This window comes from Sciurus vulgaris, assembly GCF_902686455.1.
Source record: "Sciurus vulgaris genome assembly, chromosome: 19".
Classification (NCBI taxonomy): Eukaryota; Metazoa; Chordata; class Mammalia; order Rodentia; family Sciuridae; genus Sciurus; species Sciurus vulgaris.
The window spans coordinates 3,629,046-3,647,723 of record NC_136480.1 but is presented as its reverse complement, the minus strand read 5'-3'; the positions used below and the strand labels follow the sequence as shown (position 1 = coordinate 3,647,723).

General features: G+C 56.6%; 1 protein-coding gene across 2 annotated transcripts; it reads right to left on the bottom strand.

Moving 5' to 3' along the window:
* Nucleotides 1-3,501: 3,501 nt before the first annotated feature.
* Nucleotides 3,502-18,625, bottom strand: CHST13 (carbohydrate sulfotransferase 13). Of its 2 annotated transcripts, none has more exons than XM_079122277.1 (3): nucleotides 18,395-18,625; nucleotides 6,186-6,268; nucleotides 3,502-5,019 (listed from the first exon to the last, which is right to left on the bottom strand). In XM_079122277.1, the coding sequence occupies exons 1-3, from the start codon at nucleotides 18,474-18,476 to the stop codon at nucleotides 4,177-4,179; spliced, it is 1,008 nt and encodes a 335-aa protein (XP_078978403.1). In that variant the 5' UTR covers nucleotides 18,477-18,625; the 3' UTR covers nucleotides 3,502-4,176. The 2 variants fall into 2 exon arrangements, with proteins under 2 accessions (XP_078978403.1, XP_078978402.1); XM_079122276.1 differs by lacking the exon at nucleotides 18,395-18,625 and adding an exon at nucleotides 13,897-14,081.
* Between the last annotated feature and the right edge of the window lie 53 nt (nucleotides 18,626-18,678).

Sequence of the window (18,678 nt, the reverse complement as noted above, 5' to 3'; positions counted from 1 at the left end):
GAACTCAGAGTTGGCCACAAGAAAGTGCACGGTAGTTGCTCTCCTAGGTATTTCCTCTGAAAGTACCTAACCATAGCCGGGTGCGGTGGCGAACGCCTGTCATCCCAGTGGCTCCGGAGGCTGAGGCAGGAGGATCGAGAGTTCAAGGTCAGCCTCCGCAACAGTGAGGCACTAAGCAACTCGGTGAGACACTGTCTCTAAAGACAAAACAAAATAGGTCTGGGGATGTGGCTCAGTGGTCGAGGGCCCCTGAGTTCAATCCCCAGTACCCCAAAAACTAAATGTAACATCAGCCTCATGCTGATCTTTGCATGTACTTAATATCCTCCAAGAAGGAAACAAAGCAAAGGAAGCCACGCATGGCAAAATTCCTCACGGAGAAGTGGAACACCTACTAATGGTTTCCTAGAACTCTATGCAAAATCATTTCATAAACTTTAAAAATGATCATACAGCAGCACGAGTGTGTTTGCCCAGCGTCCATCTGAGTGAGCCCATCTGGACCCCCCTTCACCCTCAAGCCATAGTGAAACATGTTGGAGCAGGCGAGGTGGCGTTCGCCTATAATCCCTGTTACTCTGGAGGCTGAAGCTGGAGGAGCTGAGGTTTAAGGACAGCCTGGGCACCTGTGTGAGGCTGTGTCTCTAAATGTTTAAAGAAAAAAAATTAAAAGAGCTAGGGATGTATCTCAGAAAGGAGAAAGAGAGAAAGGAAGAAAAAAGGGAAGGAAGGAAGGAAGGAAGGAAGGAGGGAGGGAAGGAAGGAAGGAAGGAAGGAAGGAAGGAAGGAGGGAGGGAAGGAAGGAAGGAAGGAAGGAAGGAAGGAAGGAAGGAAGGAGAGGACGGAAAGGAAGGAAGGAAGGAAGGAGGGAGGAAGGAAGGAAGGAGGAGGGAGAGGAGGAGGAGGAAGGAAGGAAGAGGAAGGAAGAGGAAAGAAGGAAGGAGGGCGGGAGGGAGGGAGGGAAGGAAGGAAGGAAGGAAGGAAGGAAGGAAGGAAGGAAGGAAGGAGGGAGGGAGGGAGGGAGGAAAGAGAAGGAAGGAAGGAAGGAAGGAAGGAAGGAAGGAAGGAAGGAAGGAAGGAGGGAGGGAGGGAGGGAGGAGGGGGGGGGAGGGAGGGAGGGAAGGAAGGAAGGAAGGAAGGAAGGAAGGAAGGAAGGAAGGAAGGAAGGAAGGAAAGAGAAGGAAGGAAGGAAGGAAGGAAGGAAGGAAGGAAGGAAGGAGGGAGGGAAGGAGGGAAGGAAGGAAGGAAGGAAGGAAGGAAGGAAAGAAGGAAGGAGGGAGGGAGGGAGGGAGGGAAGGAAGGAAGGAGGGAAGGAAGGAAGGAAGGAAGGAGGAAGGAAGGAAGGAGAGAAAGAAAGAAAAGAAAAAGGAGAGAGAAAGAAAAGAAGGAAGGAAAGAGAAGGAAGGAAGGAGGGAGGGAAGGAGGGAAGGAGGGAGGGAAGGAAGGAAGGAAGGAAGGAAGGAGGGAGGGAGGGAGGAAGGAAGGAAGGAGGGAAGGAAGGAAGGAAAGAGAAGGAAGGAAGGAAGGAGGGAAGGAAGGAAGGAAGGAGGGAAGGAGGGAAGGAAGGAGGGAAGTAAGGAAGGAAGGAGGGAAGGAAGGAAAGAGAAGGAAGGAAGGAAGGAAAGGGAAGGAAGGAAGGAAGGAAGGAAGGAGGGAAGGAAGGAAAGAGAAGGAAGGAAGGAGGGAGGGAAGGAAGGAAGGAAGGAAGGAGGGAGGGAAGGAAGGAGGGAAGGAGAGAAAGAAAGAAAATGAAGAAGGAAAGAGAGACAAAGAAAAGGAAAGGGAAGAAGAAAGAGAAGGAAGGAAGGAAGGAAAGAGATTCACACTTATCTTAAACAAGTTTCTGTGACCTCATCCCAACATCACCTCCATCCTGGGACGGGTGCTGGCCAGCACCATCCAGTTCGGGGCGATTGAACAACCGGGACCATCTTCCGCAAGTCCACAGGCCCTGTGACCGTTAGTCCTGCTGCCCACCTCTCTGGGAAGGCGAACCTGCCTTCACTAGACAGCAGCAAGGCGACGCCCAACGAAGGGCCACCTGAGCACCCCACGTCCCCTCCAGTTCTGACTCTCAGGTCGTCCCCAGACCAAGCTGAGGACCCCGCCGTGGCAGGGCAGGGGTCAGCCCGCCATCTGTGAGTACACAGATCCCCCGGCTCCAGGACAGCAGGCAGCCAGAGCAGGTGGAAGAAGCCTCCAGAGCTGCCCGGGTTCCCAACGTCCTCCAAGGCTTGGGCAGGGCGCCTGCACGGGCAGACGATGGAGTGCAGCTGGGTGACACAGGTACGGCTGCAGGCGGGACATGGGGGCTCGTGATGGTGGCACACAGGGGGCATTTGTGGTGACAGGGGAGCAGAGACTTACCCTCCCCAAGAGAGCGTGTGTCGGCACAGAGAGGCCCTGAGGGCAAGATGGCAGAGCAGCCACCCCAGGGGACGCCCCAGTCCATCTTTGCCATCTGATCACAAAGAGTGGTCAGGGCGAGTAAGCTGGGAACAAAGGCGTGTGACCTTGCAACTGGTGTGGAACCTGTGACAGTGTGTGAGGGCCAGGGAGGCAGTGGCCCCTGCACGCCCAGTTCCCAGGACCTCTCCCTCTGCAGCCCAGCTCAGAAATGCAGAGCCTTGGCCCAGCGACCCCAGAGAATTGTGCCGGGCAGGAGCTTTCTGTGTCCCCTGGGTCGGGGAAAGGCCGTGGCTGGGCCAGCCTTCCTGGGGGGTTGGCCACTCCTGATCCGCACAGCAGGACCCCTGAACAACGCAGCCCTGGGGCAGCTCAGCGGTGGCTTCAGGCAGGTTCCTGAGAGGGAGACCCCAGCAGAGGCAAAGGCCCAGAGCGAATGTGACTGTGAACTGCCGGTCCCTGGCCACTCTGGTCCCCAGAGCCGGGATTCTGACGGCATTGCTGTCAAGCGGCACGTCCTCAGTTACTTCTGACTTCCACTTTCCCCCAAGCACGTCCTGCCCTGTTCTTCCCAAACTTCTGCCATTTTTATTGATCACCAAAGGAAACATGGTGGGTACCACTGATTTGGCCAGTCACTAAGGGACATGCAGTTTCTCCTAATGGTCTCCTATGGCTGACTGTCTCCCCAAAGCCAGAGAGGGTCACACCACACACTCACACACAGTGGTGCTAAGGACAGGACTCAGCTCAGCTGGTTTGAATCCTTGGCCTGGTCAGAGTGAAAGACTAGATTTTCTCCAAGTTGCCACTGAACCGACAACACCCTTGTGCCTGCATCTAGCACCCCTGCTGCCAAAGAGCAGCCCCTCACCACCTACCACCCCTGCACCTCCTCACACCTGTGGACCACAGAAGAGCGAACCCACATCCTGTGACCACTCCCCTCCAAATCTTCCCAGCCACCTGGCCTTCTTATGCCACTTGCCAGCCTGGGAAACCGAGGCTCAGACTCCGTGCTGCGCCCCTGATCTGGCAGCCCCGGGCCCCCACAGCAAACTGCACAAAAAAAGTAGAAAGAACTCCACAGCGACATAAAGTAACAAAACACTTTTATTTTAAAAACAAGACTCTACAGCCTCACCACTGTCCTATAAAATCTGCCCCCATAAGGCACCTGGGGCTCCCCTGGCACACAGAAAGATCTAGCATCTTGCAAGACTGAGATCAAAGGGGAGCCCGGGCAGGGCCGGCCACCTGGAACCAACTCTGTGACCCGGCCAGTGCGGGGCAGCTCGCTCTGGCTTCTGAGTGGTGACCTAACCTGAGGCTGGCCCGTGGAGGGCTTCTCTCCTTGGCCAGGTCTGTCCTTACCAGGCTGGGTGAGGTGGGCAGAGCACTGGTTTGGACGACAGGCCACATAAGCCACCTGTTGGCATTCTGCTCTATGACAGGGTTGCGACAGACTTGACCCTAAAATTGACCTCTTGCACCCTAAAAAAAATTTTTTTTTAAATAGCTTATAAAGCCCTCGCCCCCTCAAGGGGCTTGGAGAGGTGCCACCTGAGGTGGGCTGCTTCCAACGTGGTCAGGTGTGACCTGCACCCAGATGGCTGCCTGGCTGGGTGTGTTTGCAGTGTTCTCAAAGAGGGGTCCCCTGGGCGGCAGCACCAGCATCTCCTTCTCTGGTCCCATCTTGACCTCAAGCAGCTGCCTGTAACAGGCCCACCAGGGGACACCACTGCCATCTACTGCAGCCACCTTCGCCACCTAGCGCAGCCGCAGGTAGGCGGGGGCGGAGTAGTTGAAGAGCAGGAAGTCCATCTTGTAGAGATCAAAGAGGCGCCGCTGGTAGAAGGGGCTGATGTCCTGGAAGAGGCGCGCAGCCTGGTCCCGCGCCGGCACCGCTTTGGGCCGCGGCGGCGCGGGGAAGCGCAGGCCCGACGCGCCCACCAAGCCCAGCACGAAAGCCGCGTCCTCCTCCAGCGTCTCGAACTTGCCCACGACGTCGTAGCGCAGGCGGCACGGGTGGCAGAGCGCGTGGGCGCGCTCCCAGTGCTCATTGAAGGGCTCGTCGCGCCGTGTGCGCGGGTCCAGCAGGTAAGCCAGGAACTCGGCGAAGCGCACGTCGTGGCCGCGGGCCAGTGCATCGGGGTCCGCGCGCGGCCGCAGGCGCCGCACGATGCGCGTGCCATAGCGTCGCTGGAAGGTCGCGCTGTAAGGTCGCGCGAACTTGTTGCGGTAGGCGGACGCCAGGCGCTCAAAGGGCTCGCGCACGAACAGGAAGGCCAGGTAGGCGCGCAGGCGCCGGTTGATCTCCGCCGGGCTGAAGTCGGCCAGCGAGGGCAGGCGGCCGGGCGCGTGCGCCTCGTGCGCAGGAATGGAGCGAGGATCGCCGCGGGCTCGGCCGCTGAGCGCTAGCAGCACTCGCTTCCAGTTGGTGCAGGCCACCTTGGGCACGTAGCAGTAGAGCAGGCCGTGCGTGTCGTCCACCAGCACGTGCCGCAGGTCCTCGGGCCGCAACAGGCGCTGTCTGCGCGTGTGGCGGCTGCAGGCGCGGCGCAGCAGGTCGCGCCGCTGCCGGTGCACCTCCGCCAGGGGTGAGCGCGGAGCCTGCAGGCGACAGGGGCGCGCTTCAGAGCTGCTGGCCAAGGTGGGCGCCCTAATTCTAGGGCCACCGGGATGTGTGATGCGCCCAGGGACTCGGGCACCTGGATTACAACTCCAGATCTGCCACCAATCCCTGTGTGGTTTGGGCTGCAGAATCTGCCCTGGACTTGGATTGAGGGCTAACAGGATCCAACCTGGTCAAGGCGTGGAGAAGGATTTGACTAGATATGCTGGCAAGTATTGGGAGGAGTGCTCAGGATGAATGCGACAAGATCAGAATAAGCCCGATGAAGTAGTACTATGTCCAAATGGGCTCAGTGTGCCAGGGGCGGTGGCGCTCGCCTGCAATCCCAGCGCCTCTGGAGGCTGAGGAAGGAGGATCCCGAGTTCAAAACTAGCCTGAACCATTCATTTAGGGAGACCCTAAGCAACTGAGCAAAGTCCTCTCTCAAAATAAAAAACGTTTTTAAAGAGCTGGGGATGTGGTTCAGTGGTTGGATGCTCCTGGGTTCAATCCCCATTACCAAAAAAATTTTTTAAATAATAGTTTTTAAAAATTAAAAAGGGCTGGGGATGCGGCTCAATGGTTAAGCGCCCCCCTGGGTTCAATTCCTGGTACTAAAAAAATTAAAAAAAAAAAAAAAGATTAATGATATGTTTAACTGGGCTTCTCAGGATATAACGCCATCATAAATCAAGAAGTATCATACAGGTAGCGAGGCGGTGGGCGCGCGTGCGTGCTAGGACTCGTGTGCGGTCCCAGGAGTTACACGCATGTGCAGTGGGTTGCCAGGTCGTCTGCTGGAGGCTAAAGAGAGGCTGGGGCCCCCTGAACCTTTCTTTGTCAGCCTGTCAACTAAAATTCTGGAGTTAACTACTGTCTCCCCACTGGCCTGCGGACTCCCTGAGAATCGTCCGTTTTACTTTCTTTTTTAATTTTATCTGGAACACACAGAACACTTGCTGGCACAGCGTGACATCGGGCTCTCGCGGGAGGGATGAAGGATGGCAGGATAGGTGGGTGGAGACCCCAGGGGTCTCAATGTGTCCCAAGTCACGCTCATTGGACAAAGCCTGGACTGGGGAACAAGGCCCTCCTTTTCCCAGCGGTACAGGCAGGCGCGCTGGGGGTGCCAGCAGGCATCGGTGGGTTGGGTCTGTCCACTTACCCGGTCGAGGTCATAGAGGACCTGCAGGGGACTCCTCTTCTCCCCACCAAGCCAGCTGGAGACCAGGGCCCTGCTTTCAAATGCTGTGGGGACACAGGAAAGAAGTGTCAATGCCGTATCAGGGGCGCTGGCTGTGGACTTGGTGGGGGGGGGGGGGGTGGACACATCTGTCCTACCGCTGGGACTCAGTTTCCTTCCTGTGTCTTGCCTGCCTCCCAGGGGCTTGATGAGGTGTGGGGAAACACCAGTGGGACCCGTGGACCACCAGGAAAGTGTTCTGCTCTCCAAGTTGGAGGAGGCCAGGAAAACAGGGACAAGAGACAGGAGGTACCCAGCCCTCCCTCCGGGAAAAGGCCCAAGAACACGCCTTCCCCAGCTCCGTCTGCCCTCATTTCAGGCCCCGCTTGCTGGCACCAGATCCTGGGTGTGGGCAGCCAGAAAGGGCTGGGTTGTGGTGGAGAGGGCACCGCAGGCTCTCAGGGGTGACCCACTGTGGACTAGGGAAGGGTGGATTTCCTGCCAGTACATGTGCAGCCTCATGCACCAGAACCGGAGCCCTGGGGACAGGGACACAGTCTCATTGCTGCATTCTTTGGTTTCCCTAAAACTACAGAATAATCAGTTTACTAATAAGTTTATTCTTTTTCATTTATTATTATTATTATTATTATTTTGATACCAGGGATTAACCCCAGGGGTTAACCACTGAACCACATCCCCAGCCCTTTTTATTTTTTATTTTTTTATTTTGAGACAGGTTCTCGATAAGTTGTTCAGCACCTGACCAAGTAGCTGAGGCTGGCCTCCAACTTTCAATCCACCAGCATCAGCCTCCCAAGCTGCTGGGATGACAGGCGTACGTGCACCACCACGCCCAGCTAAAATTCACTTTTTAAAGTATGCAATTTAGTGTTTCTTGGCATCTTCAGAATTTGTGCAATGAAATCATTCCCAAATATTAGTCATTAACTGTCATTTCTCCTGTCCCCCTAATGTCTCCCCAGCCCCTGTCAATCACAGATGTACATAAGTGCATTTTATAGAAATGGAATCATATAGGAGGTCACAGAGCCTGGTATGTAGCACTGGGTGTTGAGTCTGAGATGCAGGGGTGCATGGTTTATCCCAGCAACTCAAGAAGCTGAGCCAGGAGGATTGCAAGTTGGAGGCCAGCCTCAGCAACTTGGCAAGACCCTGTCTCAAAGGGTCTGGGGGTGTAGCTCAGTGGTAGAGCGCCCCCTGGCGTCAATCCTCAATACTGGAAAAAAAACGAAAAATCTTGGCTAAAGGAATGAATGACAGCCGGATTGGCCCTGCTCTCCCTCCAGAACCCTACTGTGTGTACCTAAGACCCACTGTGCAGGGTCCCCTGCCACCTCTCTGTCCCCCTCAGGCTCCCTCCACACCCCAGGCCATGCCACTTGTCCCTTAACAAGAGCCAGATTCCCCTACGACCGGGCATCAGGAGGGAAACAGAAGCTCTGGAAGCTTCAGGCCTGCCTGTGACCCCTGGGGGACACGGATGGTTCTAGAACTTCAATTTCTGCCTCCAGACTCAGACTCAGGGGTCTCTGAGGGTCCTGTGGCTGCCTTCCCAGAACAACAATCCCCAGAGAAGAGCTGAGAGCAGAGGCAACATGTTGGCTGGTCCCTCCAGGCAGGGAGGGGACCCGGGCCGCCAGGCTGCTGGCCTAGGTATACAGCAGTCCCAGCCAGCTGAGCCCGTGTGGCACCTCTCACCACCCAGAGAGAAGGCCAGTCTTTGTCATCATCTGGCAGGTGAGAGTCGTCCCTCTCGCCCGAGGTCACCCAGGGAAAGGCTGCGTGCCCAGGGTCACAGCTGGAGACTGAAGTGCCCACCCGCCCTGGGCAGTGGGCAACGGCGAGAGGAGCAGCCCATGGTGACCGAGAAGCAGCCCATCTATTCCAGGGTCCCGGGGTTTGGCCCGGAAGCACCAGCTTGCCTGGAGCCTGTTATTTCCTGGGCTGATCACAGGCTGCAGCAGAGTGGGTTGGAGTCCCCAGGGGCCGGCCGGGAAAGGGCTCAGGCATCAGAGAAGAGTCCAGAATAGCTGTGGCCAGTGATTACAGGGCAGGGCCGCCTCTGCTCCCGCCCACGCCTGCCCAGCACCCAGACCACAGGGGCCCCGGGCCGGTTGGGATGGGCAGGCCAGCCGTGGAGGGCGACCGAGGAGGGCCAGAGGATCAAAAGGGGGATGCCTTGAGGTTCCCCTGGCAACAGCCTCAAATAGGGCCACACCAGGGCACCCCCCTTTCCAATCCCATACCCGGATCCACCTGGATCCACCTTGGCCAGTGTCCTCAGCTCCGAGTCCCTCCCAGTCCCAGGGAAGGGCCCAGGCCTGAGCTAAGGCCTGGTCACTTAGGGCGGCCACAGCAAAACCACTGGGAGCGGGAGGGGCTCCGCTTTGAAACCCGAAACGCAGAAGCAGCAGGAAGTGAGGGAGGGGCCTGGGGAGGGGGCAGGGTGTCCAGGAGACCAGAGAGGAGGGAGGGAGAGGGGACCTGGCTGGGGGAAGGAGACGCAGACTCAGGGCAACACGGTGGTGAACCCATGTCACCTCAGGCAGAGCCCAGAGCAGGCCAGCTGGGGTTGAGGGGCGGGAGGCCCCGGGTGGGTGACTGCCCAGGCAGGCTGGGTCCCCTGGAGCCCAGCTCCGGGTGGCCGGAAGCCCCCAGGGGAGCACAGTGGTTGTCCCAGGAAGGCAGGGCTTCCCCCAGCCAGGTCCTGGTGTGGCACAGAACGTTCCCTGGCAGGCGGCAGTGCCCTGGGAAATCCAGGTGGCTGCCACGGAGCTCGGGGCTGGACTCTTGTGCATTGTGCGTGGACGATGGTTCCTCCTCTCAGATGGAAACTTGTTATTCCCATTGATCAGATAGGAAAACTGAGGCCAGGAGGCCCAGGAACTCGGCCCCAGTCCTCAAAGCTTACCCACTGGGCCTGAACGGTATCCGACCCGACCCCGGGGAGACCAGCACCTGCCTCCTTCACGCCCCACTGTCCTGTCCCTTGGGCGGCCGCTCACTCTGCCCATGACCCCTCTCTGCCCCCCCCCCCCCCCCCCCGCAAGCCAGCAGTCTCTGTTTGACAAATGCCAGGCCAGGGAGGGAAGGCCACCTGCTCAAGGTCACACAGTGGCAGGACACAGGGACACTTGCAGACCTCACTTTGTGAGGCCTCCAAGTGCCGCCCAGAGAATCCTGCCACACGCCGGCCAGGCCCCTCGCCCGCCTGCTCCCAGCCGGGGAAGGGCTCCTGCCTGCCCTGTAGGGGTCCGGGGCCCAGGACGCCATGTGGGGAGACGCAGTACTTGGAGACGCCCCCGTCCTGTGAGCAGAGATTACAACACCCGGTTTCTGGTTAATAAGTTCTAGCTGGTCGGGGTGTTGCAAGATGGGGGCAGCAGACACAGCCAGCCCCACATCACGGCCCCGGGGAGCCCAGCAGTGGCTGCTGGGCTCTGCCCCCACCCACCACCTCCCACAAGGGGGGTGACCTGCCTGCTCCAGAGTCCAGGGCGTCCCCTCCCATGGGGAGGCCTCAGGGAGGAACAGGTTGGACAAGCCATCGGCCATTGTTGATTCATTTTTCTGGAGTAAAAAAGATCTCTCCCCTTGCATTCCAACCACACTCTATTCCCAGGCCGCCTGGGAATGATCTAGATCATTCTTGGGGATTGTCCCAGCACTTATGACTCCGGAATGATTAGCACCCCACCTTCCACCTCCTGCATCACAGCCAGCCCAGGCAGGCCCCACAGCTTCGCCCAGGACAGTCAAGGGAACCTACCCACCAGTCTGCCATCTCTTCATATTCCACTTTGGTGACCTCGGAATGCACCTGATTTCCCACTGACTCGGCTCACGACATTCCACAATCCCTCCTGCCCACCTTCCCTCACCTCCAACCACCATGGCCTTCCCTCCGGCCTCAGGGCTTTTGCACTTGCCGTTCCCTCTGCCTGGGACGCTTTTCCAGGAGTCTTGAAAGGAGCAGGTACGGCTCACTGATCAGATCTCAACTCAGATGCCGCAAACAGAGCCCCTCCGACCATCTAAATCAGGGCTCCACACCCGGGTCTTCCACGATTCTCCTATTATTTTATTCACAATTATTCATGTTGAAATCATCTGATTTGTGTGGGGGTTGACCGCTCCTGAAGATCAGTTCTAAAAGGAAGGCTAAGGTTACCTCACCCCATGTCAACGACTATTGACTTAGAAAGATGTTCATTTTGAATATTAATTTAAAACTGAGAGCCACAGGAAAAGCCACCTCTTAGCCTGCCATTCAATCCATTCATGACAAGTTCCCTTTCTGACTTCCACTCCATCATGCCTTCTCAGAGACCCTGAGCTCCACGCCTAACACATCACCCACACGCCATTTCACCCCTCCATGCTGCGACCTGGGCCATTCTTCTGCCTACGATTTCCTTTCCTCACATTCCCATCTGGTAAACTCCTATGCATCCTTCAAAACCCCAACCCAAATGCCTCTGCTCTGCAGAGTGGAAAGAATAAGGGCTTGGGGTTCAAACTGGCATTTAAGCACCCCTTCTTCCTGGCTTGAACAAATCACTTGCTTTCTCTTGATCTCAGTTGCTTCCTCTGCAAACTAGTATTATCAGTTTCTAGTCTTTGGGGTTGAGCTTGCTGCCAAGATGGCTTTTCCCCTGGTACTCTCTGGAGGTGCCTCTGAGCTGGGGACACTCCCATGGCATCTGAGATGGACATCAGCGCCTGCCAAGTCTCAATGAATTCACTCCAGCAATTGCTTTTTCTCTTTTGCTGGTTCACCTGATTCCTCTCCTGGGGGAAACCAGCCTGAGGTCCATTCCTCGTGGCTCTATTCCCATTGGCTGGGATGAGCATGTGACCTAGGCCTGGCCAATCAGTGCATCCCACCGCTTCCCGCCAGAGCAACTGGCTCAGAGATGGACAGTGGTGTGATCCAATCCAGGCCGAGGAGAGACATCCTTGGAACTTGCTGGAACTCTGGGTCAAGGGACCCTCTTTGGCCTGGGTCTGCTAAGGTGTCAAGGCTCAGAGTACAGTTATCCCAGGGAAAAGCCAGATCTAAAGCTGGATGTGATTTGCAACCCTGGATCTCTGCAGCCCAGCGAAGCCACGTCCTGACTTCTCAGTTCCATATTCAGAAAAATTCCTTTCCTGGCTGAGCTGGCTGAAGGGACGTGTTCTCAGTGACCAGTACTACCATGGCTGCTCCCTGGACTCTGACTCCACATCCTCCTGAGTAGGCACCCATCAGGTCCAGGGAAGGGGTCCAGATGTTCAGAACAGGGCGATGGTACCCCCCCAGAGGCAGAGGGCTGAGCCCGCAGGGACCAGGCGGCAGGCAGTGGACCGGCCAGGTGGGAGGCCATCTGCCTGCTCAGGCCTCTTCGGGCTGCGCCAGCAACATCTATGCTGCAGGGTTCCACGGCTGAGTCTCCAGGAACCTGTTCTGCCCTGAGGCTGTGGGTATCCCATCCCTGGCCAGTCAGGTGCCATGTTTGATGCCCTGGCCTGTTGGCTTTCCAGTAGTCACTGGGCGTTGCTGCATTTATTCTTCACAGACCAAAATAGCATCATCCTGGGGGGCAGGCGGGGAAGGACAGTGCAGATAATGAATGACTGGGTCAGGAAGACGGGGGTGAAGATTGTACCCAAGGTAGGCATGAGGCAGGATATGGGGGAGGGGTGCGCGCATTGCCCGGATGGTGGGCACAGCCACGGTTAGGAAGGGCTAATAAGAGTCACTTTTGTTTTTTTTCCCTTCACCAAGGATTGAACCCAGGGGTGCTTAACCACTGAACCACACCCCCCCAGCCCTTTTTTATATTTTATTTAGAGACAAGGTCTCACTGAATTGCTTAGGGCCTTGCTAAGTTGCTGAGGCTGGCCTCTAATTTGTGATCCTCCTGCCTCAGCCTCCCAAGCCGCTGGGATCACAGGTGTGCTCCAGAGCAGCGCCTGGCAAGAGTCCCCTCCTGTTTGCCTTATCCATGGTGAGTACGGGGATGGATTCTCAGCACCACATAAATAAATAATTAAAGGTTAAAAAGTGGGGGGGGAGCTGGGGATGTGGCTCAGTGGTAGAGGATCATTGGGTTCAATCCCTAATTATAAATAATAATTTTTAAAAAATTGGATAATGGAGGTAGCCAGGAAAAAGGTGTCCCCTGGGAGACATGCAGACATTCAGCACCCCAGAACCCAGACACTGAGGTGTCCTCTCTCCCATGCCCCTCGCTCTGAGCAGCAGGAGCCTGTTCCGTGTCGAGGCTGGTAAACATCTGTCTACGGAATGACTGGGTAGACAGAGGCGGTGACAGCCGCAGACACAGGGACCACACCCCAGACTGTGCCAGGGGACAGTCTGCTCAGCTCGGCCTGAGGAGCGCCCCCCACCGCCAGCCAGCTCCTGGATGGGGGAGGGTGCTGGACAGAGGGAGCTCAGGAGGCATGGAGGGGACACCGCGGAGGGGCAGGGGGAGTGGGCAGAGGCCTGGTGGCCACCAGCAGGGCCTCTACCCCAGGGGAGGTTGAGGCAGAGCCAGAGAAGGAAGGTCCTCACCCCAAGGCTGCAGGGAGCTCGGTGCCATTCCTAAAGACACCAGGTGAGGGCTCCGCACGTCCTTGCCGTCCCCAGCAGTTCACCTCCCCAGCAGCCCTAGAAGGAAGGGCTGAGCAGCCCGTTTTATAGATGGGACCACTGAGGCCATGCCAGGGGATGGACAGCCACAGCAGGTGAGGCTTGTGGAGCGACCCCCAGGCCGCCAGCCTGGATCCAGCTGGATTCCTCCACAGGTGACTGCCATGCTGAAACAGCTCCCTGGGTCCCCATTCCTTGGATCACCCTAATCCCAGTGTCCCACCGTCCCTGCCCTCCCTGAGATACAGAGCTGTCTGGGAGGGTCCAAGGGCCAGGCTTGGCGGGTTCGCACAGAGCCCACACTAGGGATGGGAGGGCTCAGAGAGACCCCCAGACTGCACACACACAGAGCCACCAAGGTCAGGCCCCAGCTCCAGAAAGATCGTGTAGCTGGCGCTTAGCCATCTATGCTGGTCCTCTCTGACCTCAGTCTCCTCCATGAAATGGGTTGGTGGGAGATTTGAAAAGAGAACCCCGGAGACTCCAAGTGCAGACTCTGTTCATCCCTGGCCAGGGAGTGGGTGCTGGGCCCTGCGGAGTCACGGCTGGCTGTCCCATTTCCCCAGCAGACCTCGAGGTGGGTCCAGAGAAGCACCAAGTCCTTCTCGAGGTGTGGACGGCAGGGCGCACACATGGACAACTGAAGAGAAAGAAGTGTCCCCTCGAAGTGACGACCCTGCTCACATCGGTTACATCCAGGGGTTTCCAAGCGTAAAGGTAAATGCGACCACGTTCCAGGATTGGCCAAAAGCCCTCCACCACCAGGACTCAGGCTGGGGGGAGGGACAGATGGGTCGCCTCTCCCAGGCGTTGAGAGACCAATGGGAGCAATACCCTCGCGGGGCAGGGGGAGGTCTGGAGGCTGAGTCCCACCGCGCCGTGCCACCGCCTGTCATTCCTGCCTCCCAGGCAGGGAGGAGACAGCAGATGTCCCCACGATCCTCAAGGGGACAGGCCACTGATGGGCGACGCAGGGATGGGGGTTGGGACTGGGTTTCGCGGAGGAGTGGCCGGAGCGGGGCTGTCACTCACCGGGGCGCAGGGCGCGGGGCGCGGCGCACAGGAGCAGGAGCGCGGCGCCCAGACACGCGGCCACCGACGCGCGCCGCCGCCAGGAGCAGCGCCTCCCCATGCTGTGCCCAGCGCGCGGCGGGGCTGCAGTCTGCTGCGTCGCGCGGGGCACATCGGTGCCGGGCTCCAGGACCCGCCCTAGGACCCGCCCGGCCCGCCCAGGTGGCGCGTACCATCCAGCGCGGCGCAGGGGTGCCGGCCGCGGGTGTGGATCGCGGCAGCTGGACCCCCACCAGGCCCTCGGACCCTGTTGGCCCCTGGAGACTGGGGAGGTGGGCCGTGCAGATGGGGACACGCGGTCTTGGTACTCTGTCCCCACCGGACAGAGTGGGCCACTCTGGGCGGAGACCGGGTGGGTGGGAACTCTCTCGGGGGAGAGTCTCCGCCTCCTAGAGTTTGTCCTGCGGTGCCACCATCCTCCCAAGGCCGAGAAGCATCTTTTTAGTGGCGAAGGGGGAGGGACCGGTCCCTCCAGGCTAATGTCCCTTACCTTTTTGCTTCCTTCCATGCCAGGGACCCAGGGGCTGGTCTGGGATGAGCCAAGGTGTGGCCCCTGTATATGACTTGGACAGGAGCTCCACATCCAGATCAGGCACAAGAGTGTCCCTTCTTTCCCCCAAGACCATCCTGCGCCCTAGCTTTGCTGCCAGACTGCAGGGTCTGATTTCTAGCTCACGCAGGCCTTGTCCGGCCTCTGGAAGGGGGAGGGGCCCCTCAGACATGTCCCCCTATTGTAAATCCTGTTGTGCCTCATCTTATGTCACCCACAATAGTTCAGGCACCAGGCAAGTCCTCGGAGCTTGCCTTCAAAGATAAAGACGGGCAGGCTGGGTGCAGTGGCCCACACCTGTAATTGGGAGGCTGAGGTCAGAGGATCGCAAGCTGGAGGCCAGCCTCAGCAATTTAGTGAGGCCCTAGGCAACTCAGTGAGACCCTGTTTCTAAGTAAAATATAGAAACCACCTGGGGAGGTGGTTTAGTGGTGAAGCGCCCCTGGGTTCAATCCCCAGCACCCCCAAAAGCAGGACAGGGAGTCTAGCTGAAGTGCCTAATATGTCCAAGACTCTGGGTTCCATCCCCAGCCCTGTGAATAAAAGGAAGCTGAATGCAGTGGCTGAATGCAAGTGGCTCAGCCTTTAATCCTGGTGACTTGGAGGCTGAGGCTGAGGCAGGAGGATTGCTAGTTCAAGGCCAGCCTGGGCAACCTAGCTAGACCCTGTCTCACAATAAAAAGTAAAAAGGGTTGGGGGTCGAGCAACCCGAGTTCATTCCCCAGTAGAAGAAGAAGAAGAAAAATACACCCGCTAGCCCTGACCCCATGTCCTTCCGTCCAGAAGTCCTGTTGTTAGGACTTCCAGGGTACCACGGACACTGTGGCGTGTTCTTGGAACTAGCATTTGCTGGTGTGAGCTGTGGGATAGGACACTGCCTGCCACCCAGCTTCTTAACTGCTCTTGGAAAATCTGGTGCCCAAAGCCCGCTGGTGTCACTTACCGGCTGTGTGAGAGCAGGAACATCACCTAACCTCTCTGTGCCCCAGTTCCCTGTACAAAGGGATAACACTAAACCTCACAATGTCGAGGAGATGAAATGCTTAAAGAATATTGAGTAAGTTGTGCTGGCTTTAAGCACCTCCCGCTCGTCCCCAGACTGGTCCGGACCCAGAGATTTCAAGTATCAACGTCCCCTGCCAGCCCCAAAGATCACCTAAACCCCCATTCCTGAGTTTCCCCAGACCTGCCTTCCCAGGTACCCAGACCCGCCCCGGGGGTCCTGCGTGCATCTTGGCTTTCTAGGCTGCCACCTGGTGGCCAGATTGAGAACAACATCTCAGCCTCTCCGCCTTTAGAGATGGTCCTGGAGATGGGGGTCCCAGGAAGCCCACCAGGAAGGTTCTTGGGGTCGGAAGGTGCAGATGCTTGGCTAGAGGCCCAGGGTCTCAGTAGCTTCCCTGAGATGTCACTTGCCATGTCCTGCTGTCCCACCACAGAGATTCCAGCTTATGTTATATATGGGGACATAGAAAATAGGAATAAATGGATATGAGTGGCAATACGAAGAAAATAAAGTGTGTTAGAGAGATGGGAAGCTTAGCTGGACACGGTGGCACACACCTGTCATCCCATCAGCTTGGGAGGCTGAGGCAGGAGGATTGAGAGTTGGAGGCCAGCCTCCACAACTTATCGAGGTCCTAAGCAACTCAGTGAGACCCTGTCTCTAAATTCTGTATTTACAGAATAGGGCTGGGGATGTGGCTCAGTGGTCAAGTGCCCTGAGTTCAATCCCTGGTACCATCTCCCCTCCCAAAAAAAGAGAGAAGACCTATCTGATGTGACAGGTCTCAGATTGGAATTGACATTGGAGCAGAGATGTGCATCTAGGGAGGAGTAAGTCCTACAGGTAACTGGGGAAGGTGTTCATCAGGCCAATGGACCCTCATTACAAAGACCCTCAGGTGATGTGCCATTTTCTGTTCTAAGTAACAAATCACTCTAAAATTCTGTGGCTTAAAGTAACCATCGGAAAAAAACAATTTTTCATACTTCTGCAGATCAGGGACTGGGGAAGGGACTTGGCTGTGTACTTCTGACTGGGGGTGTTGGGCTGCCGCTGTCAGATGGAGCCCCACACAGGCCGGATGTCCCAATCAGCTCTCCTCTCTTGCGCACGGGGGAGTGATGGGACTCTCTTGGGAACTCCACGGGCACCCTCCAAATGACAGGCGATGGCGTCCTAGATCTGCTCCCACGGGGCCTGACGTGTGGCCATTAGTCACCTTCTGTTGGTTACCCAGACTCACTAAGGCTGGCCCGGATCCTGGAGGCTGGTCTCCATCCCAGCCTCAGGCAGACACATGCCCAAGAATCTGTGGGCCTGTTTGCAAACGATCCTGCTCCTTCCCAGAGACGGAGGAGGTTCTGGAGTGGATGGGTGAGATCAGAGCAGAGCCCAATGGATGTTCCCAGGCGCAATAGGAAAGAGACTAGCTGAGTGACGGGCAGACACCTGGCCCGCTGTGTTGGGTCAGGGAGGAGGCAGGGACCAGGTGAGAGACCAGTACTGCCTCCAAGAGAGATGAAGCTATTTTGACAGGCCGTCATTACAAAAGTAGCAATAGCTCATCTTGTGCTTATTCTGTACCAGGCATTGTTCTTTAAATACTTTGAATCATCTCTAGATTACTTTCCTTTTTTTTTTTTTTTTTTTTGGTACTGGGGATTGAACCCAGGAATGCTTTACTCCGGAGCCCTTTTTATTTTTATTTTGACACAGGGTTTTGCTAAGTTGCTGAGGCTGGCCTCCAAATAGCGATCCTCCTGCCTCAGCCTCCCTGAGCTGCTGGGATTACAGGTGCACACCACCATGCCCAGCAGTATTTTTCCCTTACAGATTAAAAAAAAAAAAAAAAAAAAAACTGAGCACAGAAAGGCTCGGTAACTTGTCCAAGAACACAGAGCTAGTGAGCAGAACAGTCAGGGTTGAATTTAACAGTCTTCCATGTTTAACTTCTATGAGATCCTCATTCTTTTAAATAGGTTAACAATATTTGTTTGTTTTTTAATTAAACTCATTGGCTATAACTAGATTCATGTGCAGTTGTAAGAAATACAGAGAGATCCTGAGTACTGGACAAAGAGTATTTTTTTGAGACAGGGTCTCTCTAAGTTGCTGAGGCTAGCCTCCAACTTTCGATCCTCCTGCCTCAGCCTCCCAAGGATGACAAGCATGCACCACTGTGCCCAGCTTGTCTAGAAGATTTTTATGAACCAGAGGCAGAGACCAAAATATATTTCTTATTATTTTGCAATTTCACAGCTAGTTCCTAGCACCCTTACTGTGCTATAAAAGAACAGCCACCAGAGGGTGGCTAACACCAGACTTTTGGGTTTCGAGGGCTCCCACGGAACTTCATCCATTAGCTGCGGAGCTTTGGCAAGTCACCTCACCTCTTGTAAAACTCAGTTTCCTCATCTGTGAAATGGGACAGTGCAACCCTTGGGGTGGAAGAGAGGGTGACACCAACTGCCCCAGGGATGTGCTCAGAAGAGTAAGCCCTTTTCCGGCTCCATGGTGCACAACTATAATCCCAGTAGCTTGGAGGCTGAGGCAGGAGGATCGCAAGTTGGAGGCCAGCCTCAGCAACTTAGTGAGGCCCTGAGCAACTCAGTGAGACCCTGTCTCTAAATAAAATATAAACAGGGCTGGGGATGTGGTTCAGTGGTTAAGCACCCCTGGGTTCCATCCCTGGTACAAAAAGAAGAGCAAGCCCTGTAAGGTGACAGCCAGTGACCGCCTGCCGCTCCTTTCACAGGGTGTTTGTACACTTCCTGCCCCTGCCGCCTGAGCAGTTAATTACCACCCACTTGTGTAGATAGGGACAGGACCAAAGGCCACTGGACTGGTCAGGAGCTGGGCTGGAGTCACCCCCAGGTGTCCCTTCCCAGGACCACTGGACTCACTTGGATTGTCACCGTGGTGTAACACCCCCATAGATTGCAAAGCAGTCCCCACATGGGGGCCCGACCAGTTCCCCAGAGTCATGTTCTGAGAAGCACCACCCCTCCCAACCGCCCACCTGGAAGGACCAGGGGACCCCCATCCGGCCGGTCTCCGGTAGGAAGCCTGCCCCTCCCCCCACGTCAATACGGAGGCAGGCGTCCTATCAGTCAGGGACACAAGGACTTGCCCCTCTGACCTGCACGTGGCTCCTTCCACCAGCCCTGGACCCAATGAGGGGCTGGAG